Source organism: Acanthaster planci, linkage group LG02, assembly GCF_054643075.1.
Source record: "Acanthaster planci isolate LZ-2023a linkage group LG02, COTS_SCS, whole genome shotgun sequence".
NCBI lineage: Eukaryota > Metazoa > Echinodermata > Asteroidea > Valvatida > Acanthasteridae > Acanthaster > Acanthaster planci.
The window spans coordinates 3,623,613-3,647,440 of NC_141778.1; the positions used below are offsets into that span (position 1 = coordinate 3,623,613).

The 23,828-nt window shown below is 41.6% G+C and overlaps 3 protein-coding genes across 3 annotated transcripts in view; 2 read left to right on the forward strand and 1 right to left on the reverse strand.

Annotated features, from left to right (window-relative positions):
* The first annotated feature begins 172 nt into the window (after positions 1-172).
* Positions 173-3,843, forward strand: LOC110975337 (MRN complex-interacting protein-like). The gene is made up of 5 exons (XM_022227740.2): positions 173-367; positions 1,541-1,684; positions 2,313-2,507; positions 3,075-3,284; positions 3,787-3,843. The coding sequence occupies exons 2-5, from the start codon at positions 1,565-1,567 to the stop codon at positions 3,841-3,843; spliced, it is 582 nt and encodes a 193-aa protein (XP_022083432.2). The 5' UTR covers positions 173-367; positions 1,541-1,564.
* A 1,974-nt stretch (positions 3,844-5,817) lies between these two features.
* LOC110975347 (cAMP-responsive element-binding protein-like 2) lies at positions 5,818-14,336 on the forward strand. The gene is made up of 3 exons (XM_022227767.2): positions 5,818-6,040; positions 9,914-10,129; positions 11,751-14,336. Exons 1-3 carry the CDS (start codon positions 5,978-5,980, stop codon positions 11,904-11,906), a joined length of 435 nt encoding a protein of 144 aa, XP_022083459.1. The 5' UTR covers positions 5,818-5,977; the 3' UTR covers positions 11,907-14,336.
* A 1,743-nt stretch (positions 14,337-16,079) lies between these two features.
* Positions 16,080-23,828, reverse strand: part of LOC110975301 (hyalin-like) — a 28,188-nt gene continuing 20,439 nt past the window's right edge. Inside the window, exons 13-19 of the mRNA XM_022227678.2 lie at positions 23,076-23,206; positions 21,433-21,652; positions 19,540-19,612; positions 19,343-19,395; positions 18,565-18,764; positions 17,983-18,186; positions 16,080-17,848 (exon numbers count right to left, since the gene is read on the reverse strand). Coding sequence (XP_022083370.2) covers positions 17,789-17,848; positions 17,983-18,186; positions 18,565-18,764; positions 19,343-19,395; positions 19,540-19,612; positions 21,433-21,652; positions 23,076-23,206 — 941 coding nt within the window. The 3' untranslated portion in view covers positions 16,080-17,788. The remainder of the gene's footprint in view (positions 17,849-17,982; positions 18,187-18,564; positions 18,765-19,342; positions 19,396-19,539; positions 19,613-21,432; positions 21,653-23,075; positions 23,207-23,828) is intronic.

Genomic DNA, 23,828 nt, shown 5'->3' on the forward strand with positions numbered 1-23,828 from the left:
GACAAAAAGGTGATAAAATTTAACAGCAGTTCTTCATCTTTCTAAAAGTAAAATAGCAAGGATAAAATAAAATGCCACTTTTCTTGAGATAAAAAAGTGCTGTGATTCACTATTTATTACTGAAGTTTATAGCTGAAGTTTGTTGCGCTCTACCTCTAAATAAGTGGTATGATCTCAAGGGAGTCATACCAGATCCAAGGAGAGGGCGCCCTATCAACCCGCGAAATTTGAGGATAGACCGCCCCCCGGCCCCTGGACGCGACCGGGACCCGGACCCGAGCCCGCGCGCCTGTCGATTCGGTACGGTGTGCGAGATCGAGAAAGGTCGCCCTGCATATCATATGCAGTGTCACTGTCACTAGTGTCAGTAAGTTGTCATGTTACAAATGGGCCTAAATACCTTTAAAATGTGGCTTTGCTTTCAAGAAACTTTAAATGCTGTACAGTTGTGCAAAGGATTCTCCCGCCCGTTTTCATGCATTAACAAATTTATGCTTTCCCCATTCAGCGCGGCTTAATACATGAATATTTGGCCTGCTCTTTTGACCTGTTGCCGTCACCATGGCGTCACTTGCAGGCGCGTGCGTCTTTCCTTTAACAAGTGGCAAAAGAATTAGGCTAAAAAATGCCTTGCAGCCCCGGCCACGTACTGAGAAATGCTGTGGAGAACTTCACAGACGAAAATGCAACCCTTTTTAAAATTGATAGAGGGGTTGCATGGAGCGCCCTCACACTCACAGCTGTGAGTGTGAGGGCGCTCCATCACAGAGGACAGGTCTTTCACTCTTTGTTCCTGAGTGTGTGATTAGTAACGCTTGAGTAGACCCTATACATGTACTCAATATAGGGGCTATAGGCCTACTTCATTATCATTAAATCTATTAACAAACATGTCCTCTGAGAGGGTGCTCCATGTAGCCTGGCTTCTCTAGGACAAATGGCCATTTTGAATGAATCAGAGGTAAAATCAACCAAAACAAAAGGTGATATAAGGCTTATGATGATGATTAAATGCAGTGCCAAGTTTTGAATGTTGCCAACTTAACGTCGGTTAGAAGCTGCTGGGGGTGCGGTTTTTTACCTGCAAATTCTTCAACCTTGCAATTGCGCTTTGACCCAACCAAGCACAACGCGTTGATTCGTCAACTGTGGAAATAAAAAAGAATTCTGAAACGAGTGTACACATCCTCACTGGAACAAATAAGGGAAAATTGTGTGTAAGTTTGTAAGAGACTAACTTCTTGACATGCAAACTAGCCCACCAACTTTCCATTAGTCTGTGATGTCATACTAGTATGTGTATGGTACCTCATTGTAGCAAGACTTCCGATTAGTATCTCACTTTCTCAGTTCAGCACGATATCTCTGAAACATTGCTCAGGTTTCTAAATACAGCGGTTGATGAGAGCCCCATCGTGTTGTTGTTTGCTGTCAGTGTATACCACTTTGATTCATTCAACAAGTAGATCATCCTTAGAATTGGCCCTTATATTGCCATGCACGCACAACCCATTGTAATGTTTTCGTCCTCTTTGACAAGGGAAGCCAGTCTGACAAAGTCAAGATGCCACAAGAGTTCCACGTGGTGCGCTGCTATGCCTGCCTGGTCTTCCAAGTCCAACAAGTGAAGAAGGCCCACAAGTGGGCCTGCAAGATGTGCGGTGAGAAGCAGTCTCTGAAAAAGGTAGGTTCGAGTCTTGGGCCCTTTGCATCTGGCTGGTTGAAGTGTGCCCTCACTTGCAAAGAAGAGACATCTGGTGAGACATCGACGAGGCTCGTTCATGCGCACAGCAGCAGGTGCACATAGACTGTACATTCAAATGAATATTGGTCACTCATGCTCAGTGCTTTCAATGCCAAATTTGTGTGAATGTGTTAGTGTATGTGGTGAGTTCCGTAAGAACAGTTTTTGCTCTGTAAAAACACACCCCCCCCACATTCCCCCTGTTCCCACTTGGAGTGGATAGGCTTGACAGGACGAATTCGGTATCGGACCATTACGATCTAGACTGTCATAAGCACCAATAAGCATGTAAAGTGTTGTCACAACAGTGGAGTTGATATTGACGCAAATTTATTTCACCATAAAAATTAACGTTATGGAGCCTGTATCAATCTGTATCTGTGAGTCTGTTTGTCCCACGCGGATGCAGATTGCAATCAGTGATCCGACGTTGGTTCACTGACACCAGAACCTGCCTAATGGATAAAGCGAACCAGTGTTAGGATCACTGATTGAGATCCAGATCTGTGTGAAACAAACAGACCCCGAACTGGCCTTAAACTTTGCTTTTTTCTTTTTTGGGGGGCAGGAGTATGGCAGGGGGTCTGGAGCAGACTGCAGACGACACGTTCAGAAGCTCAATATGATAGCTGGAGGGTCGGGGGGCACAGGTTGTACACCAGACCCATCTCCGGAGCAGTGCCAAGCCATTGCTAATAGCAGCTTTGATGCAGATTTTCGAGATGTTACAGAAAACAGACAGGACTCCCTTGAAAATACAGAGGTACCGCAAGGAGAGAGTCATTTCATTGTTGTAGGCGATTAATACACCGTTAAATGAGGACTAACCATTTTCTGTGGAGTACCCACACTACACACCAGTGTGTACAGTCCACAGATTTTATGGCATGATCATCTGAAATCCTGAAGTCTCTTGAAAGTCTCACACTTAGATACATTTTGAACTGCTAGGAGTGAAGACCCTTTTGCCTTGATAATATTTTCTATCCACAGAAAATGACTGACTAATACCTTTCTACCTGAATTTCTCAGGTGTTGTGAAAGAAAGTTTAAACAATAATTCTATCAACTCCATGCAGCAGCATAGATGAAGTTTCATGCTGAAGCTTTTCCACTCATCAGGCAAGCAAGTTTTCTTTGGATCGCTTGGTTTCCTAATAATTCTTCTACTTTTTATGCATGCCAGCACAGATTTAAAGCAATATGAAGAGCCATGCATAGCTTGGAACTTTCTCTTTTGTTTCATACTCAAGTTGCATGCCTGACAAATTTTCCATTTCGCAGAAATCAAACCAAATTATTTTACTCATTTCGTTTATGTGTGCTACAGGTTGAAGCTCCCCTCTCAAAATGGCAGGCATTCATTGATGAAGATGGCACTGATGAGATCCCAGAAGGGCCCACTCAAGAGGATCACTCACACCCCAGGCTGGGCAGTGCAGAAATCACACTGAGCAGGCCCGCTTACCGTGGAAGAGGAGGTAGGCGGCATGGTGGATGGAAGAGTGCAAGGAAGAGGAAGAGAGATGATCCCGATCAGGTATTGAAAACTAATTCCCTCTTCCTTTGTGACATAGAAAAAAACAACCCTAGGCTAAATAAAAAGATCTTTAAGTGATTGGAACTAGTCTCAAAATTGAATTTTTATAGTGACTTTGAAATGTTAAATGAAAGTTTAAGTGAAGCCTAAAATAAGTTCTAACTACACCATTTTCATTTGTGCCACTGCGGTAAAGTTGCTAACTTGGTCCTTTTTAAAACTTAGTGTTCCAGTTAACATATTTGTGATCCTTGTGGAGGCTTGGATTAGTTTGTGTCTAGCTTGTCCAGACTGTCACATTATTCTGTTCCTTCAGTCTGTGACTCCTGTACATCGTCACTACCTTGAATTCTAATAAAGCGAACTCTCAACGTTTTGAAAGTTTACTGAGAATAAGGGATAAAAAGTTGCAGCAGTTTGCTCTTTGACTGGAGTGAGAATGTAAAATTTGAAGTTCTTGCTTTTGTGAATTTATGGAAAACCTTTTTTCTCCTTTCTGTAGGATATGATGCTGAATCCGGGACAGCAAGTCTTCAAAACGCAAACTTCTCTTGTCTAGGATTTCGCCAAACTTGGCCCACATCTGCAAGCGGGTTCAAGACCACAAGATTACAAGATCAAGGGAATATTTTCCGAGATGTAGCCAATGCTAAAGAGCATCCCAGGGATTCCATGAAACTTTTGTCAAATCTTGGTGACCCTGATGAAGTCCAGACCAAGAAAGCAGGACAGAAATTTGGGATGAATGAAAGCAGGGCTGGCACGGCGCCAAGAAAGACGTCCAAGAAACAGAATCCAGGAGAAGCTGGGCCCTGTGTCAGCAGCAAGTGGGGACAGTTCCTCCAGGACTGCGAGGACGAAAGTGGTGATGAAGAGGACACTGTTGACATCCGAGGACACGGTACCAACCTTGAAGGAGATGTGTCCTCAGTCTTGACCAGAAATCAGCATGAATTTGAAGATCGCTATAATTCACCATTACAGTTTAGTTCCACTGAATTTAAAAATCAAAGAGAGTCGACTGTCAATCCAATTCAACCAGCGAAGTTTCAAGAGAGTCATTCAATGGACAATAAATCTGACAGTATGAGGACTCAGAGTAGGGATGAAAGTGCACAAAGTAGCAAAAACGGTGGCTGTTCAGCGATTGGATTTCAAAAGAACTTGTTCTCAGTGGGAGATGAAATCCTTCTGGATGAGGTCTTTGAAGAAAGCTGGTAGTTACCCCGAGAGAACACAGCTTTATCCCAGAATGAGACCCTTGGGTAGAAAAAGCACCAAATGAAGCCGTTTCTCTGTGGCCAGGATTAGGTTCTGGATACCCACCAGCAATCAGGTCTGAGTTCTCAGTTCAATTTCAAAATGTTTACTTTGAGCTTTTTCATCAGATGACGAAAATAGGGCATATCCAGTTTTTTGAAAAGAATCAAAACAATGCTGTAGACTGGTGGCATGACCATTGGTAGGAATGGATAGAACAGGTACCTGGATGCTGGACACTGCTTTGAACAGCCCAAGATTAGGGACTCTGTTTCTCAACATGATGCAAATAGGCTCAAAAGGTTCTCAGAAAACTCTTTATCTGTTTTGCTACATGTTAAGATCACCTGTCTAATCACGTCCATTTTGTTTTAAACTCCTTCAATTGTCACAGGCATTATCTGTGTATGCTTTAGGTATACATTAGTAACATGACAGTACCATTTTGTGTATAATATAAGGCAATGGTGTTTTCACGCTGTGTACAGGAACATGGGTTTTGCTATACACTTCAATGGCTGGGCATAGGCAGTAGTTGGAACTTAAAAGGGCCCAAGTGCATATCATACAATGTGTGTGTGTGTATTGCTAGACTATTAATGGGGCACGGGAGGCTTATTTGAGTAGTAAAGCCCACATAGCCTTTTTTTTTACGATTTACACAATTTTGCTAGCATGAATAAAGTTGCACCCATCCCAAACCACTGTTACAAAAGTATTTTAGTGACAGCACTTTTATTTATCAGATTTGAATATATATAAATGTTGCTGATACATTGATTTCAAAACATTTCATGACATATTCCCTGAGAATGTGAATTAGAAAAGCAACTTCATTGTCTGGTAATTCACACAGAAAGTGTAATGTCTGAAATACAATAAAACTTAAATTATTCTATGCATAATATGGCAGGAAGATCATTCGTTTTTCAATACATGATGTCAATGATCATCTAATAAGCTTAAGAAATGAAAAACTGTGGCAGGTTTTGGGTTGTTCGGGGGCTTTTTGGTGAATATGCAATGAAGCAAAAGCGAGACAAGCCGTGTTCAAAACACTCTTCTTATACTCTGATCATAGATTACAGATAGTTTTTGCACAAAAAAGTTTTTGTTGGGGGGATGAACGTGCAGTGATTGTTCCTGTCTGTGTAACTGCGTCGTCTGCAAATTTTATTTTAATAGCGCCCTCAATTGAAAAAAATTATGACTAGCTGGTGAGCGACAAACAATCGTCAAAATGGGCTAGTGTCACCGAGTACCAGGCACCGCTCAGTCAAATACGTCATCTTTGTTTTGGTTCCGGGAAAACGTCTATCATGTCGGTCGACAATCGACGGCTGTCCCAGATAAAATTAAGACAAAGAGACAAAAAGGAGAAGTTATTTCAAGCAACTTGGTGGAATTTGTAGTCGGTAGACCGTTCTGAAAATATGACGAAGCCTGTTGGTCGGCAGAATGACCAGGAATCAATGGAAGATGATGGCACAAAAAAGGTAAGCGGACCAACTTTCAACTCGAGGTACGGCATGCTAAATAGTCATGATAGACCCGTAAACAGGGCCCGACGAATACATGTACTTCTCCGTCGTGTAGAGGGCCCTGTCCCGAAACATAGGGATTTCTTTCGAAAACATTTCTCCGGGATATCCGGGGGCATCCGCTTGATTTTATGAGCTGAAATTGCACTGGTGAGTTCACTACTTAACGGGGTAAAGTATCCGCTAGGTTGCTAATTGCAGAAAACTTGCCTTTTCCTTGTTTGGAGGAAACAATATTGCCTTATTTTCCCCCCCGTTTTCCCACTCAAGGCGTGCTAGTACTATAGTAGTAGTACAGTCACTTGCAAAAGTTTAAGACCACCCAAGCGAAATGCAGTAACTGGTAGGATAAATCTTTGAAACTTTATTTTTTTAAAATTTATTTTCAAACAGCGAGAAATGGTCTTTACACTAATATTAACATTTGTCCCAGTGGACTCCAAACTGGCAAGGGAAAGCTGCTTTGATCTGTTGACAAGAACTTGATGGAGGACGTTACAGTTTCTCTCGAGTAATGAGCTCCGACTCATAAGACTGTGACTAAATGCGGCATTAGACCTTCTGCACAGAGAACGTTATCGCTGTTATAAATCGACTGCATGCAGTGGGTGTCCCCATTGGTTTACTGCAGCATAGCTGGAGGCGCTGATGAGCTTGATGGTTTTTCATTGTATCTCTTTCTTTTCTTACCTCCATGGTAAAAGTCGGAGGTACATGTAGCATTTAACATGTTTAACATTTAGTAAGGCATTTAAATGTCTACTCATTCACCCTCCTGCTACGAAGGATCATTTTCTCATTGGGCTTGTTTTTCTTTGCAGCCCAGAAGCATCCAAAAATGATATTACCGTGAATCAAAATTGACCCTGGGTGTAGCGATGGTACGATGCACGTATGTGTGCATGACATGCGTGTATTGTGATCACTGGTGATGCCACACAAACAACACAAGCAAACCACCAACCTTGAAAGAACAACTATGGAGGCTCCGACAGGACTTGCTTGTTAAAACATGTACATGTATCTCTGCCCGACAACAGGGGAAATCCAAAGCTTCAAAGAGGTCGAATGAAAATACGGTGTAGCAGAAACTTTCTTAGAAAATTATCAAAAATATGTCTTTGGAGTATGATTCAACAAAAAAGAAATTATTTTATTTCTTCATTAACAATAAAGACCATAAATATCCTCATTTGAAGAGCACGTCGGGCCAGAGGTATAATCCACTGCATAGGTCTGCAACAATATTCATACAATTTTTCTTGAAAAATTATGAAAAAAGGGCAAAGAACTTCTTTAATTTCTTTCATTAATGCCAATGCATTAGATTCATGTTTTTTTTCTTTATTAACCAACCCTACCAACCGTAAATTATCCTTAATTGCACAACACGCCAGGCCAGAGGTAGCAATAAACCAACCCTACAGTCAATTTCTGCATATGTATGGGTCAACCCAGAAGTTGAGTAAAATTAGTGAAAACTTACTTGAAAAATTATCCCCAAATTACCAAATGTCTTAAATGAATGCCACAACAAGAAATTGTTGTTTTTCTCTTTACATATTGATCAAAAAGTCAGTAAAGTGTTCTCATTGGCATAGCACGTCAGGCTGGAGATACACGTATGTTGTGTAGTATACTCAACTTCTGATATGTACGGGACGACCCGATGGTTGATTTAAAGTACAAGTAATTCAAACTAATTCAAAAAATCAGCAAAAAATGACAATATTTAGGATGAATGCTTACATAAGAATTCATTTTTTTTAAATTTCTTCATTAAACTGTATGGGAATTGTTTTTTGTGTGTACGTGTATACATGTCCAGTGCATGGTGGCGCTACATATGTATGTCTTGCCAAGGTATAAAAATAATTGTGTATTGGGACAGGCAGGGGGTCATGGGGTCATTGCAACAGGTGACTTTTGAATTGTTGTACATTGTAGAACGTTGTTTTAGGGCGGGTAGGCGAAAAGGAGAGGGAGTGAAGGACAGGAAAAGGGAGACGGGAAGAGATGTAAAGTGGTCACTGGGGAGCAATGAGGAAGTACTAGAAAGCTGCTCATGTGATATTAACTTCATTTATTCCCTTCATCGGAACTCTTGCTCACAACAGAGTGAATTTTGTTAGCTTATTGCTACAAAACTTGAAAGTAAAGCTTGCGGTGGAGCTCCTTGTCGATCATTGGACGATTCCAAAAGATGACGCATGATAATGAATCTAATGTTCACAATGCAAGATACACACTGGGCAAATTTTTGACTGAAAGCATCCTCATTTTTCCTTGAAGAGAAATAAGCAAACTTTCTACATGTACTTGATAACTGTAATTTTAAAAGTGAAATCGTTTTACAAAAAAGTCGTAATGGCAAAGTACAGTGATGAATTATTCGTTGTGGTGACGGAGGCAATGTGTGGTTACACGACACCAGGGGTGATTAGAGAATTAGCCTGCAGAGATTACAGCAGCATCTTTGAAGGATCTCCCCGTATGTTAACATCTGTTTACATGAGAAATGAATGGCTTGTCATTTTAAATTTTGCATCAACATTTTAACAGCGAGTTCTTTGATAACACTTACATGTATTTTGAACGCAAGAAATAACAAAATCAGCAACTGCCTTGAGCTCGAAAACAGAGCTCAGTCATTACAGATGCATCACACTGAATTTGCTTTAAATCCTCTCGACATCGTCAACATCAGGTCTAGGCATTTGTGTCACAGAGGGGGGCAAGGTGATCACTGTCCCCTTTTCCCTTGAAAAAGGGCAGTTTTCTGGAGAAAGTTCTTGCGACACCCATGGATCTACATACAGAAATTTCTACTGCTGAACCGTGAGGTTTCAAAGGTCAAGCCTCATAGCTCTTCTTTGAGGCTTCATTGCAGACACATCCAGTGTCTGGCATCCAGATTCCAACCTTTGAAACGCACCCAATATCCAGCCAATTGAGACAGCCCTCGCAGAACATCTTTTTGGATTCTTGTGGTTTGTTACAATCATTTGCGATGTAACAAGTGGACCATTTTGCCTCTATCAAACTATTTCTGATATTTACTGGGACCAAGTTGGTCATGGTGTCGCCATCCATATTCCATGTGTCCTCAATCATAGTCTCTTCTATCGAGTCAGATGCACAACTGACATCCAGGTCATCAATTCTGGGCATTTTTAGGACTAGATCTCTTCTCTTGGCACCTTGAACTCCTTAATGTGTAGACAAATTGATATGTCTTGTATCGGTTACCCCAGGAGGTGGCATGCAATTATATGGTAACAGGTGCCCTTTGAGAGACAAGGGCATGATTCTATGAAAAGACGATTATATAAATGAAAAGTTACATCCAAAAAGTAGTAAATGTCTTTGATAAATGCCACTACCAAAAATGATCTTATTTTATTCATTCATAAATGACAACGACCGTAAATATCCTTGATTGCATGGCGAGTCACGCCGAAGGTGGAGAGGCCCTGGTATCTATTTTCTTTGTGCATGCGTAGACCCGGAGCTTGATTAAATGTAATGAAAATGTGGGAGAGCTAGAAAATTATGTAATATAACAAATTTCTAGCTCTGCCGCATTGTGCAGGCATAGAGCAAGGAACAATTCCTTACTGTATGGTGTAGGGAACTCTCTCCAAAGTGAAATTTAGCGGGGAAAATAATGAAGCATTAAGGCCTACTCTGAACACTCCTTTTCAGACCAGTCTTGTAGGGCATGTGCACAGGTCATCAAGTGATGTCCAGGTGTGAAATTTATCTGAAAATCAGAATTTTATACCGTACTCAAGTTGGGATGTGAAAACAAAATGACTCTCTACACAGCCAAAGACGGCCAGTGTCTCCTCGGGGAAAATCCGGAAAGCTGGCAGCAAGCGGGGACGGAAGCCCTCCAAGATTGACCAGAAGGCCAAGCTGGAGCGAAGCCGGCAGAGCGCCAGGGACTGCCGAGCTCGCAAGAAGCAGAAGTACCAGATGCTTGAAGAGATGGTAGCCAATAAGGAACGAGACATCTGCGCTCTGAGGGAGGAACTGGACATGGTAATATCCCACACTGGAAACTTGCCAAAAAACAGCAGTAATTATTTGTATTGCATGTAGTAAGTTGGGCAGGATTGATGAAGGGCGAGATTGGTTCAATCTGCGATCTTATTGCACAGTTTTGTCAACAATTGCCCATGAGGAAACCGCCTATTGTCAGAATTCATGGTTGTGGGAGATGTACATGTAGTTTCAATAAAGGTAAGTTAACTAAGAGATTTCCTGCAGGATGGACCAACCACACAAATTGATTGGGCATTGGTGTAGATCAGCTGATTGTGCCCAAGTTATCATCACCTGAGAGTCAAAATGAGGTTTGGAGAAAAATCACATTTGAAGCAACAATGCCGGAATCTTTTAAAAGTTGGGGGAAGGCGCAAGCCCTGGCCATTAGACTGAAAAGAATACAAATAGGAACGTTGCGGTGTACATCCAACAGCTGGTAGGCTTATAAAGTGGGAGGGGGCGCAATAACTACCTTTTCAAAGGTGGATGGGGGCAACGGTCCCCCGCCCCCATTCCGCTGCCAGTGATTTGAAGTTGGTCTCTTTTTCAAATGCTTATTTCCCAAGTATTCAGCATTCCTTTGACTTCACTAATGCTAGTGCATGAAAGGGGGATCTTAAATGACGCAAAACTACAAATTAATAATCAGAGAAATCAATGAAAATGGATGATTTTGTCAACAAGCATGTTTGTCTGTTCTTGAAAATGCTAAAATTCATGTGACTTTTTGTCTCTTCATGACAACTGAACCCACAGTACACGTTTGTCCATATTGTATGCCAGGTACAAAATTGTTGTTCATCTCTTCATGAAAACTATAAAATGAGTTTTGCCCTTGTTTGCTGTATGGAAGACAAGTTTGTCTCTCAGTGAACATGAAAAATGCGGTTTAGTTGAAGTTGTCCCCACAGAGATCGTTTTGATTTGGCTGATTTCAGTAGATTTGGTAAAAATGATTACACCAAGTTGTACATGTAGGCATCGCATAGCCTAGTTGATTTTGCCAAAAAACAAATTTGACAAAAAATATAATTTTGGGCCAACTTGTCTATTCTTGAAAACCGTGGCAATATTCATTCTTTAAACTTTAGGGTTCCACGTGACCTTGAAAGGTCATTGAATTATTGTTTACTTGCAATATCCTGGTCTGGGAAAATTCATGGAAATTTTATAAAAGACAGAAGCCAGGAAAAGTTCTAGAATTTAATGAGCACCAGTTTGTTTTAAATTTCGAACAAGGTACCGTATATACATGTAGTTATTTACATGTACGTAGCTCCGAAAATCTTTTGTGGGGGCTTTAAGGATGTTGGCATAAATGGAAAAGCCATGTTTCCTAGAGTACCGAAGTGTGACATCACTGTGAACCAGAAAGTGCAGTGCAAATGAATGGAGTACGCGCGCGTGTTGGTTCACGCGCTGGTTCTCGCGCTAATGCCTTTTACACACGCGTGACGTATTCACTTAGGCACTCTATTGTAATTACATCATTAATCTTGAACTTGAGATAGTTTGCCTGCAGTTCAGGGGTAATAGGCCCAGGTATCGCATTAGTCAATTTCATTTGCTAAATTGATAGCTTGTATTTTCTTCGCATGTTTTCATTTATTCACAGTACAAGCAGTGGTGTAAAAAGATAGACCAAGGCACCATCCCTCCTGAGATCTATGAGAACCTCCAATTGGGGGAAGTACCAGCAAAGGGCAACGATCAACTGAAAGATGACTCATCTTTAAAACAAAGTCACCTATCTGAAATTGCAACAGACTGATACCCAAGTCGGTAGAAATTCGGAAGGAAAAAAGGGATGGCGTGAAGGGGAATGGAATCCTGAACAAGAGAATGCGAACCCAGGTGTTCGGTGTGACAATGTTTTCTGCCTGTACGGGTATACATCTATGTGTATATTGTGCTATGTCACGTGTACCATTAAACGAGTTTTTGTGATAACCTGGTAGACAGCCAACTTTTCATAAATGTTTGGAAGAGAGTTAAAATGATATTGGAAATGGGTGTTAAAATTTAATTTGTTTAAATTGTTAATTGCTTGATACAGCACATAGGCATTGATAGTCGCATATGCATAGTTTCACAAGAGTTTCAAGGCTTTGACCAATCAAGATGCACGATGTGTTGACCCTTTCAAAACGCTTTGCTGGTCGACAGGTCCAGACATGTCAACCCATTCAAACGCGCATTGTTATAGAGGCCAGCGTGTTGCAAACTCTTGGTGGCACACTATTGTGAATCGCCCCTATTGTCCACACTGCTCATCTGATCCAAAGTGTCCGCGCTAGCCTTTAATGGAGATGAAGTAGGTTTTATACGACACCTGCATAAATCCCCATCATCTAATTGGTGGATCGGTGATCACATGGCATTGAATTATTTGTACCAACACACAGCTGCTACATGACACACGCACGACGCCCAGGCAGATTGAGTATGAAAGTACTGTGCGTTAGAAATGGATAACAAACACCTCCAGATTGATTGCACTGTAACTTCTAGTAGCGCAAGTTTTTCTATGGCAAAATGAAGAGCGATCAAGCTGCACTGTTCACAATTCTACAAAATAATTATAAGAACTCGGTTTTGTAGTAATGCTGATGCTGCCAACATAAGGAAACAGATAAAATGCTGCCAGATGATCAAACAAACTTGGAATGTGATGTTGAAAAATTATAGGATTCACAACTTGACAACTTCCAGTTTGAATCAGTTAATTGATCAAGCTGTACTCAGAAAATCAGATGACAAGGATTAACAGGTGTTGTATAAAACGAATAATGAATGCTTTGCGTACGCACAGTGGTCAGATTGATTGCATTCGGTGACAGATAAAATGGTCTATTGTACCCGGCTTTGCCTTGTGGAATAGATCGTTTCATCTGTCACCTCCAGCAATTATTCCTAAACATTCATTATTTGCATAATAACTTCCAGTTTCTGGGATCTTGTGCAGATTGATGCATTGTGGTACATCACTCACCAAAGCAACACATTTCTGTTGTTCTTGGGCACAAATGACACCATTGTGAAATGCGATAACATTTAGCCCTCGTAATAACCATTCAGCAGATGCATAGTCCCCCACACAACTGCAGAGCGAGAATGTGTTTTGATGTACAGTTACAACACTTTTGAGGACTTAATCTATTGCTGGAAATCATTTCTCTTGTGTAGCTGATCGGAAAACATCTGTGTTTACTGAGTGCTTTATTTACAGGGTAATAAAACTGAAGCAGATGTGTTCGCCGATCAGCTGCAAGAAGAGCATGATTGCCAAGAACCAGACACGTCTTACAATTTGCAATTAAAGTTGTGACAGATCTTAGACAGATTGGAATACAGACCTAAATGAAGATGTGCACCATGAATATTGTGAATTGTTATCTGCATGCAGTACAGTTGGGAAATCTGCCATATTCTATTACTTTTCTGCGTGGGGGCTTCTGAATTGTGGAGATTTTCTTAAAGAGCATCTCTAAGTGAAACATGGTTCTCTGATTTTATCTGTTCAAATAAATTTGGAAGCATCCAAATCGAATGCAGTGTCATTTGTCTTCAGAGCTCAACTATAACAAGCTTAAAAGGGCTTTTTTTTCTATTCATGACAAGATGCAAATTCTGTATTCAGAGAAAATGAGGGGAACCCCCGCCCTGTACCGTGTTCGTAGTGGATAAACCCTTGTGCATGCCAAACAATACATGCAGCCATGTTTTACTTAGAGCTGCTCTTTAACCTGAATGAGCTTACAGAACAACCTGTTTTGGTCTGAGGCAAGCCACTCTTCATTCTAACTGAGTCATGTGGCTGTACATCTGGGTGTCACTTAATCTTTCTTAGAAGGTTAACGCCTTGTCATGAGGCAAACGCTTAATTACTCTTTCCATTGCTTTCAACAGCACCCATTGGTGTTTCGTGTTGATTGTGACCTGTCACGACAAAATGAGAGTAAAGTCACATCCCACTCTTTCCTATTTTGAGGGTTCAAAGTCATATTGAAGTGGAGGTCAATTTGGGGGTTTTGTAATAATTGGAAAGAGTAACCCGTCTCCTATTTGATTCTAAATATTTCACAGAATCTCATATTTAAAAATGCCATTTTCTCAGGAATTCTGACAACAGCATTATTCGTGCCTGGTCTGAAATGGTGAAACAATTTCAGGAACAAAGACGCAAAGCTGTCAGAATAATGTCACTATGTCACCTTATACTTTTACCCTAATTTTTGCATGTACATACTTCTAGTATTCTATGATTTCTGGCCCATGATCTAGTATTGGAAAGCTCTTTTTCTGCTGAATCCAGAAATACCTTTATCTCAGTTTTGGAAAATTCCGACTTTCCGCTCATTTTGTGGTGACAGGTCACATTTTTTCGGATTTAACCTACAAATATTCATGTGCTTGTATTTCTGGCCATCTGACTCATCTTAGTAGTCAGCCGTTGGTTATGTGGCTTTCATCTACATGTACATCTTTGAGACACTTTGGAAGTGGTTGCACGAAATTGGTTGGGTCAAAATCTTCATGGTATTCTGTTTTGTACAGTGTAAATTTGTGTACATATAAAGTTTGATGAACAACTCTGCTATTTTATGTGAAGAAAATTAAAATGAAATCTATTATGTCGCACAAATTTTTGTTCATTTTCTCTGTACATGTATAAGTTACTGATTTGAATGATGTGGACGTTTTCTTGGAGGAAAAGTTTATAGGAAACTCGGGGGATATTGGGGAAAATAAAACACTGTTAAAAAAAAAATAAGAGTGTGGGTGTGAGCTACTAGAGTTTGCAAATGTGGAACATAATTTATGGGGCGTAGCCTCTGTAAATTTCAAGGTGCGCACCCAAGTAGGGGCATACAGTTTAGTGTGGTTTGGGCCACAGCAGACGAACAAGTCCATGAAAGGGACAAACCAATTCTCAGCAGATAGAGAAGGTCGAAGACTGATACAAAGCCAGTGGTGGTGATGACGAGCCAATGCATTTTGTTCTGTTGTTTCAATCGTCGAGAAACCATAGGCACTGTTGGGTGAGTTCATGCAAAGAGCACAGTATTATTGGACAGTCCTTGTTGCTACATTTTGATGCTATAAAGGGAACAGAAACAGAATCCTTGCCGAGCTCACTTTTTGGAAAGAGTGACTTTTGCTCTTTGTTGGGGGGGGTTTATGTCCCTATTTCCCCCACCCCCATTGTGGATCCTTATACAGAGGTGCACCCCACTAAGCGTTTTGTCTACACCAGTCTTCAATCTGAATTGCCCAATCCAAGCAATGAACTCTGTAGCCCCTCGGATAAAGGCAAAGTCCTCATCATAATTACTAGCGACCTCTGAAAGCTGATGGAATTTGTGGTGGTAGTTTTATGGGTTCAAACACTTGCAGATGCTGTTTGATGCATTTAACTCAAGTACCTGGAAACCTGATCATTGGCAGCAGAAGTGGGTGGGGGGAAGTGGCCATCCACCTTTCAACTAGGGGGACATAGCAGCCCCTCCACTTTTTCCAGGGCCTATAATGGGGGGGGGAGCTTAATGGATCGGCCCATTAATGGCTGATGTCTGATGGTCTCACAATTCCCCCCACTTTGAAAATCGTTCCACCGTTGTTGAGCCCGCCCATCTGAAGGAAGCACCACTGGCAATTCAAAAAATTTTTTTGGGGGGAGGGGTGTGTGGAAAAGTTTTGTTCATACAAGGGTGAAGTACATGTCGCTGTAAAAGCCACTTAATCTCTTTCTGTCATTAATCTTCCACAAAACCAGACCATTGGCGGTGGGGGGGTCTTCCAATTTTCAATTAGACATAGGCCTCTAAAACAGGCATGGGGGCTTGATACCCCCCCCCCGGAGCCACACCTGAGCATTGTTTTTCTAACTTTGGATATAAACAAAAATGCTTTTGACATAAATGCAGAGGCAGGTCAAAAGGAGTCTTTTCCACTTTTTCCCTTTATTGCTACCATGGTCATTAAAACGTTTATACAATGCATATCTAGAAAGAAATTGAAGACTCGGGACTAAAAACTAAACAGATGCAGACCCTCTGGCATTATAGGTTGAAGTGATATTTAGTAAAGCTGATAAGTGGATGGCCCAATTATGAAAACACATTTTGAAAATAATAGGATGTGCATATATGGGTGTAATGTTATATAAGCTGCTGTGGCCATATAAAAACTTATTCTTGTCTAGTGTTACTCATTAAAATATATGAACTCAATATATCTATTTAATGGTTTCCAGATGAACCCATAATCAATAGCCTTCAGATATAGTTTGGGTAGGTGCTCTGGTATCTTGTCTTTATAAAACAAGCAGATGTAACTCTCAAGTTGGTGCCTAACCGTGCCAAATTTAACAACATGTTTCTACATTAATCTAACCGTGCCAAATCGAACAACATGTTTGCTTTGGATTTCAAACAGTGACACTCAGGGTAATAGACTCATCCATGGAGATGCCATGGATCCTGCACATGCACATGCATTCTTAAATGTGATGTGCTCATTTGGCTAATCATGACACCCCGTTGGTCGAAAAAGCATGACCTCTCCACGAGTGTTGAGCCACCACGGGCATAGCTGTTAATTCCAGTTGCTACATTCACTATTGGATTTGATAACAAAGTGACTGTAGCATGTTCCAACTACAAGCAAAATTGCCAACTTTGTTCTTAATTCAGTCAGAATATCCCAAGAGGAGGACTTGTAAAATGTATCAACACTGCAACAACCAGGTTTGTACAAGCAATGTGGAAGCTTTATAAACGTAAAATATATGTGCAGTTGTTCAAAAACTTCTAATGAAGCTCTGGAAAATGCAAGTATGGATACACTGTGTAATAGTTGAGCACTCCATGTTTTTTCGGCAAGACACTTGTAGATGTCCCATTTACTACTTGACGAAAAGTAGCATTGGTGTAGAGCTGATGACTTGTGAAAGGGATGTGCATTGCCACAAGATCGCTCCTTGAAGCATCATTGACAAATGTGTCTGAGACTCACCTTTGTAAAATCAAAACTAGTCTCATAAATCTGAAAACTATTTGGTACCTCTCCAATAAAACAAGCCTTTTCAATAACCATTGTTTCACCTTGGATAAAATGATGCAATTTCTGTTCTACCACCAAGCCATTTTATTGAAATATTTTTGTTACAATAAAGCAAACTTTACAATAAAATGAGAAATAACTACGCTGGATAAAATAGGGATTTTCTGGTTCCATTTTAAAGCCATTTTAATGGAGCATCTTTGCCTGTTTATTCATTAAGAGCCAATAACATTTATGAAGAAAAATTAATTGGTATACATTACACTGATCAAAAAGTTTATCTTAAAAAGTATTGAAATCTGAGGTGTCTTTTTCCAAGAACAAAGTTTTTTTGGAGTGGTAAAATTCAAATATAAAAAGTCCATTTTCATAGAATTGACACTTTCAAACAACTCAGAGAGGTAAAAGCCACTGCATATATTCTTTATGGAATTTTTAATGTCAAAAGTTTTTTAAAAAAAAAATAAGAATGTATTTCAGTAATCAGTGAACTACTGTATGTTTTACTTTCATCACCATTTTAAAGAAGGAATAAGGCAATCTATGTCTTGACCGTCAACACAGGTCTTGATATTTTTCCGGTCACCTCTAGTAATGATAGTTACGCCTGGGCTTGCTCCGGGGGCGAATGGCAACTTGGTTGGGGCCCTGTCATGGAAGAAATTCACAATTTACAAATGGGGAAATTTGAAACAGCAGAAAGTTCAAAACATTCCGGGAAAACCTGTACCCTGGGCAGTAATTTTTTTTTTTTGCTGGACTCAAATGAGATCTCCTCTTACCGTGACGTAGACCTCCCCGTCGGGAGAGAATGATGGTCCGTCCGATGGGTACATATCCAGGGCAAAGGCCTCATTGCGTCGCCCGTACAGCTCATCCTCCATGGGGTAGTATTCGTCGTTTAGATTCAACGTCGGGGCCTTGGGAGGTGGGGGAGGGGGCAGGGCCAGTGCAGGAGGGGGAGGGAGGGCAAGGGGAACACGCTCCTGTCCCAACAAAAAAGAGAGAAATCACCTAACAATAAACACCAACCAGTCTGCACATTTTCCCTGTATTACTCAAAATATTGCATGCCAGTTGACGACAAAATAGCTGACCATAACGGACAAAATAGCTGACCATAACGGAGGTATATCCACCTACAAAGGCGAGACATTTTTGGACTATCAAATGCCATTCTGATGAATCTTTTGGGTGGGGTGATGTCGTGCATCCTCTCTTCTGTGAGTGTGCCATGACCTCCTGCAAGCTGACGGCATTTGTCACAGCCGCACGGAAACGAGGCCTTCCCCTGCCAGTTTACAGTCGATTGGCACAACCGCCCCAGTCCCTACTATTTGTGAATCAGGCAATACCCGCTTTACCCTGGGCATCATGAAGACGTCCACGGAGGACACCACGCTGGCCTTGTCGTCCACGATCTGGAAGGGCCTCTCCAGGGGGTAGCCGTAATCCTTGTAGGGCTCCCGGCAAAAGTAGATGCAGCAACAGAGGAGGGCGAAGAGGAGCAGAAGGAGGAGAATAGAGCCCCCAATGATGGCAGCAATGACTGCCGGTGAAAGGACTGTGGAAATGACAAATGTCAAAGAAACAAACTGATTTAAAAATGAGTCCTGCTGCTAGGTTGAAGTAAAGTTTAAAATATCTAATTGATTCTCCACATGTATAAATTCTCCAATCCTCTATTACATATTCTCTAAGAGCCCTGAAGCATGGAGTACACGTCACCGGAAAAATGGAAAACAATTTTAGCCTACCTGTCTTGCAAAAAAAAAAACCAAAACGGGCAACTATAATGTATCTCATTTCCATAAAACAGATGCCAAACTAATTGTGGACGCTACAGGAAGAACATCTGAAGGCATGGCCTGAAAAAAAATCTCTTGTAGGGATATCCAAGAAAATGTCAGGGGACAGTGAATTCTGACCTCACACTGGAGTTAGACTAGGGGATGGAGTATACCCTGGAGTAGATGCTCTGATTAACCCTAACACTCCTCAATCCTTCACCTTTTGGAGGACTGAGGACTGTTAGGGTTAATCCCCGGTTTTGGCACTGACTGTTTAAAAAAGTTTGCACTACCTGGAAACAATAGGATGCTGTGACGAGCAATGAATGGAACATTAAGGCTGTTCACATACCTGTTGTGGGGTCTACAGTCTCGCAGTTGGTTCCACTGTAACCATCAGGGCACCTGCAATGGAAGAAGTTCTGACAGGTATCAGTGAATATTCATGATTGGCCAGAGTTTCTGATTGGCTTGGAGTGCTCCAAAGGGGCATGGCATTGCAATGATGTGGTACCTGAATCAGGAAAATGGCCACAGTTTGTAACTTACGTGCAGACATTGGAGTAACTTGTGTCAACGGCACATGTACCGCTGTTTTGGCATTCCCCAGTCGGACACAGCTCTGTAGAAGACAGGAATACGACATTATATTGAAGACCATTACATGTAACCAGTACACTGCCAGACTGTATCTAACTAGCATCTGCAAGACAAATACACACAAATATTTATTTTTGTACTGGGGATTAGCCACTGGTGGCGGAAGCGGGGGGGGGGGCCCACTTTTTCAATTGGGGGGCATGGCCCTCCCACTTTTTGCAGGGCCTATAATGGGGTGGGGCTTAATGGATCGGCCCATTTACGCTGATGCCTGATGGTCTAACAACTGTCCCCCCCTTTGAAAATCGTTCCACCGCCGCTGGAATTAGCTCCTTCTGGGGCCAAAATATAAGGAAACTAAGACTCCTAAACAGTTGCTCCAAGACTAAAAGGGCGAACAGATGGACACTTAGTGACCAAATAATGGGGTGAGTCTTACAAAACAAAAATCCGTAATGCTGTCACATGTTATGTTATGAGAAGCTTTGGCAACCTCTAGTCAAAAATAGAGTCTGGATCCCAACTAACCTCTAGTCAAAAATAGTAGAGTCTGGATCCCAACTAACCTCTCGTCAAAAATAGTAGAGTCTGGATCCCAACCAACCTCTAGTCAAAAATAGTAGAGTCTGGATCCCAACTAACCTCTAGTCAAAAATAGTAGAGTCTGGATCCCAACCAACCTCTAGTCAAAAATAGTAGAGTCTGGATCCCAACCAGCCAGGTACTATATACTCTTCAACTATCCACCGCCTGATACTTGGCATGCACACAGTCCATTCTCATTGCAAAATTCATGAAATGCAGCTTATACCAGTGGACCCCAATGTTACCATGTTTGTACTGGGATAAAGAGTAAACAGCAAATGAATGACCGCTTTGATAGGCAAGCAGTTAGCCTCATGTCAGAGTTTGAGATCAGTCAAGAACACCAACCTCAAGAAGCAAAGCTGACAAAAAATATTATGTAAACTGTTACACACATGTGCCAAACTTAGGTATAAAATATACAAATATTGACTGCTTTATCTAGTTGAATAGTAAAACTATAGCCTCCTGAGGTGATGAAGCAGTCAAAATTTGTTTCACAACATCTGTGCCATAGATTCTGCTTGACTTAAGAGACAACTGATTAATTTAATCTGACTACGTATAAGAATACGTATATTTGATCAAGAAATTTATTGAAACTTTACCAGCACTGTTCCAAACTATATCTCTTCATAAAAATGGTTGAACCCAGCTCTACAGTGCTAGTGCTCGACGGAGTGCATGTAATGTGCAACTTACACATCAGTATGAATTTGTACTCAATGCAAGCGGTCATGAGTACAGAATAACCAAGTGTGACGTTATTTTGAACTAGCATGTGTCGTGCAAACGAATGGGGTATTTGTGTGTTTTGGTTCATGCCCTGGTTCTCACACTAATGCCTTTTATGCATGCAATTTTGTACGAGAAGTATTCCCCTTCATACTCTCTAGTTCTTTGATTGACTGCAGGTATGAGCCCCGAGCTAGACCAAGAGAGGGCGCAATTTTCCAAGCAACGGAGGCTCCTTTGGTGTGAACTGCACTTTGCTGGTTCAGAATGGTTGTGATGTTGCGACCAAATATATAAATACTCCCCACCAACATGGCTCTCTTCAACCATTGACGGGGTGCATCTGTTCAAGGCGGACAGAGTTAACATTTTGGTTGTGTACAAGACAGCTTAATATAGCCAATGTCATGTGACTGGCTCTTGGCCAATCAAGATACAGAATCTGTGAGTGAGGTGCTATAGTATTCATTATGCACAGTGCAGCTAGGAGGTAATACAAGAGGGTATATGTACAGTACATACCTTGGTTCTGGGCAGTAGGGATAGTACTGAAATACAGCCCAGTTCCTGACAGCAGCCCTGAACTAGCCAGCTGGCCATTGAACTGACTGACAATGTTGGCCTCTGTCGCCGAAGACGTATCATCATAGACCAAGACCACATCGTTAATGATGCTTCCATCCCTAAAGTCTACCAGCACCGACACCAAGTAGGTAGCGTCTCCACCATAGACGCCGTCCATCTGGTTGGCCAGGGACAGAGAGAATAGATAGTTCGCATGAGAACTGTATCCCATTGCTTATGGCAAAAATGAAATGGGGCCAGTGAGTAAACCATAACATTAGCGGCGTTGCCATGATGGTTTAGCACTTTTTTCAATACCTTGAGCTTTCCACAGTCTGTTCTTTGTGTGTGTCAATATGGAGACTGAGACCAGAGAGTGCATCGTTTTGATTAAAAAAAATCATTGTCCATTTTAATGAGAAAACTGACAGGTAAATTCTGTTCCATCGACGTCAACTCCAAATGGGATTAAGAACTTAGCAAGAACATAATTGCCCACTGTCAAGCTTACCACAGCCTGCATGCGTTTTACTAATCATGAAATGTCATGGGGTGTTGACAGTTATAACCAGTGGGGAAACACTGCAGTTGTGGCTATGGCTCCGTTGACTGAATTCAGTGTCTTCTATTCAAATGCATTTCCTCAAAACTGTTCTCCATCAGGAATATCACACGATTGACAGGGACAACAGTACAGCATAGTCCACAGTGGGATTCCATCAATGGAGGAAAGAAGCAATATGGATCAGAAAAATGGAGGACATGAAAGTTTGGAACCAGTGTCTGGCTTGCGCCACCAAATGGCCAGACACTAATTTTTTGACGAATGGCAACGCCGCTGCTGAAATCTCCAAGAATGCACGTTTCAACTGAGTAACAAACAAGAATGTCCCTGTTGTGTCACACAAGCTTATTCAGTAGAATGTAGGTAAAGGAACCCAGGAAGTGAGGATCAAATCCTGCTCAGTTCTTCTTTTGTCAGATAATGAGCCTCTTTAGTTTTGTGGGTAATTTGAATATTCATCAGCCATTTGTAATTGAAAATGGGTTTCCAGAGTTATGCCACACCTGTTGTCAGTGATCACCATGAATATGCAACTGATACAGACCGACCTTTCTCGAGGTACATTACGATTCAGACAGGGCCACTGGCATTGCGGAAGGGGGGCCAATGGGGAATCCAAAAAATGAGAGGAAAGAGCAAAAAGGAGGAAAGGGGATGACACTCAGCAATTTATTTTGAAAACACCCTGGAAATGAACTCCTTCCTCCATTCATGTTTTGCTAGCTTGCTGCTGAGTGCTTGGCCTCCCACCTGGTAAACAAATTCCCGGCAACTCCCATGGACATGGCCCTACCAACTCCAACCTGATGTACCTTTTAACCCCTTGCACTGGGCCTTTTTTCAAAAAGGCGGCTCTAAGAATTCCAGGCTTGCTTGGCCACAAAGACCACCTCCGAAACTGCAAATTCTCGGTTTGTGGCCCTGCGTGGCCCTCTTCTAAGCAGATTTTGTGCTTAAGAAGCTCTATGAAATTGGCCCTAGATCACATCAGGCCACTGTGAGACAACTAAATGGGTTAAAACTGTGTACTAATTACCGCCATGTTGATGCGATTTTCCAGGCCGATATACACAGAGCTTTTGGGCTCATCATATGAGCTAACAAAGGCTGGATTGGGCGTGTTGTCCAGCTGAATAATTGTAGACGTCAGCTTGAACTCCCGGACATCTGCAAAACATTCAAGTAAAAGCCCATTATACCATTCCGTACAAAGAAACTAAAATAATTCTAGTTTATAATCATCCAGAGGCCCCTAGCCAATTTTAAACAGACAAAATTAAAACTGCCCAGTCCCACTTTTATTCTGTTAATAACTGTCACTGCAAAGATTCTTTTACGCAAACGGTGGCAACTGCCATTCATTATTCAAATGTAGCACACGATTTTAAACCACTTGAGACCAACCATACTTTGAGCGACGCTTGAATAAACACCAGCATCTGACAGGTGGATCCCAAGTCATGTGTCTTTGAGTTATTCAGGACAGTCAATGGTGGGGCCCACCATTCTATCCGCACTATGCAGATATCCATGTGAGCAGGACCAGACCTGGCCGTTCACAGAGGCAAAGAATGCCGTACGCATGCACACAAGGAAAGCAGTTGCCCTTCTTCGCACAGATACAATTTCTGTCGCCGGCTTTAAGACGGCTTCAAGACTTTATGGCGGCGTTGTTAACTTGGTTGCCAATGTTCATTGGAGCCGGATCGGGAATTTCCCCGTGTTTTTTTCCATAGGTTTTTTGTGAGGGGTGTATTCACCCATCCCATGATCAGTGTTTGATTAATGC

What these genes read in the sequence shown, in the direction of transcription:
- LOC110975347 (XM_022227767.2), top strand. Translation starts at nt 5,978, where the DNA reads ATGACGAAGCCTGTTGGTCGGCAGAATGACCAGGAATCAATGGAAGAT. An exon ending in AAGATGATGGCACAAAAAAG is followed by an intron (nt 6,041 to 9,913) that starts GTAAGCGGACCA and finishes CTCTCTACACAG; the next exon opens with CCAAAGACGGCCAGTGTCTC. An exon ending in TGAGGGAGGAACTGGACATG is followed by an intron (nt 10,130 to 11,750) that starts GTAATATCCCAC and finishes ATTTATTCACAG; the next exon opens with TACAAGCAGTGGTGTAAAAA.
- LOC110975337 (XM_022227740.2), top strand. Translation starts at nt 1,565, where the DNA reads ATGCCACAAGAGTTCCACGTGGTGCGCTGCTATGCCTGCCTGGTCTTC. An exon ending in ACTCCCTTGAAAATACAGAG is followed by an intron (nt 2,508 to 3,074) that starts GTACCGCAAGGA and finishes TGTGTGCTACAG; the next exon opens with GTTGAAGCTCCCCTCTCAAA. An exon ending in AGAGAGATGATCCCGATCAG is followed by an intron (nt 3,285 to 3,786) that starts GTATTGAAAACT and finishes TCCTTTCTGTAG; the next exon opens with GATATGATGCTGAATCCGGG.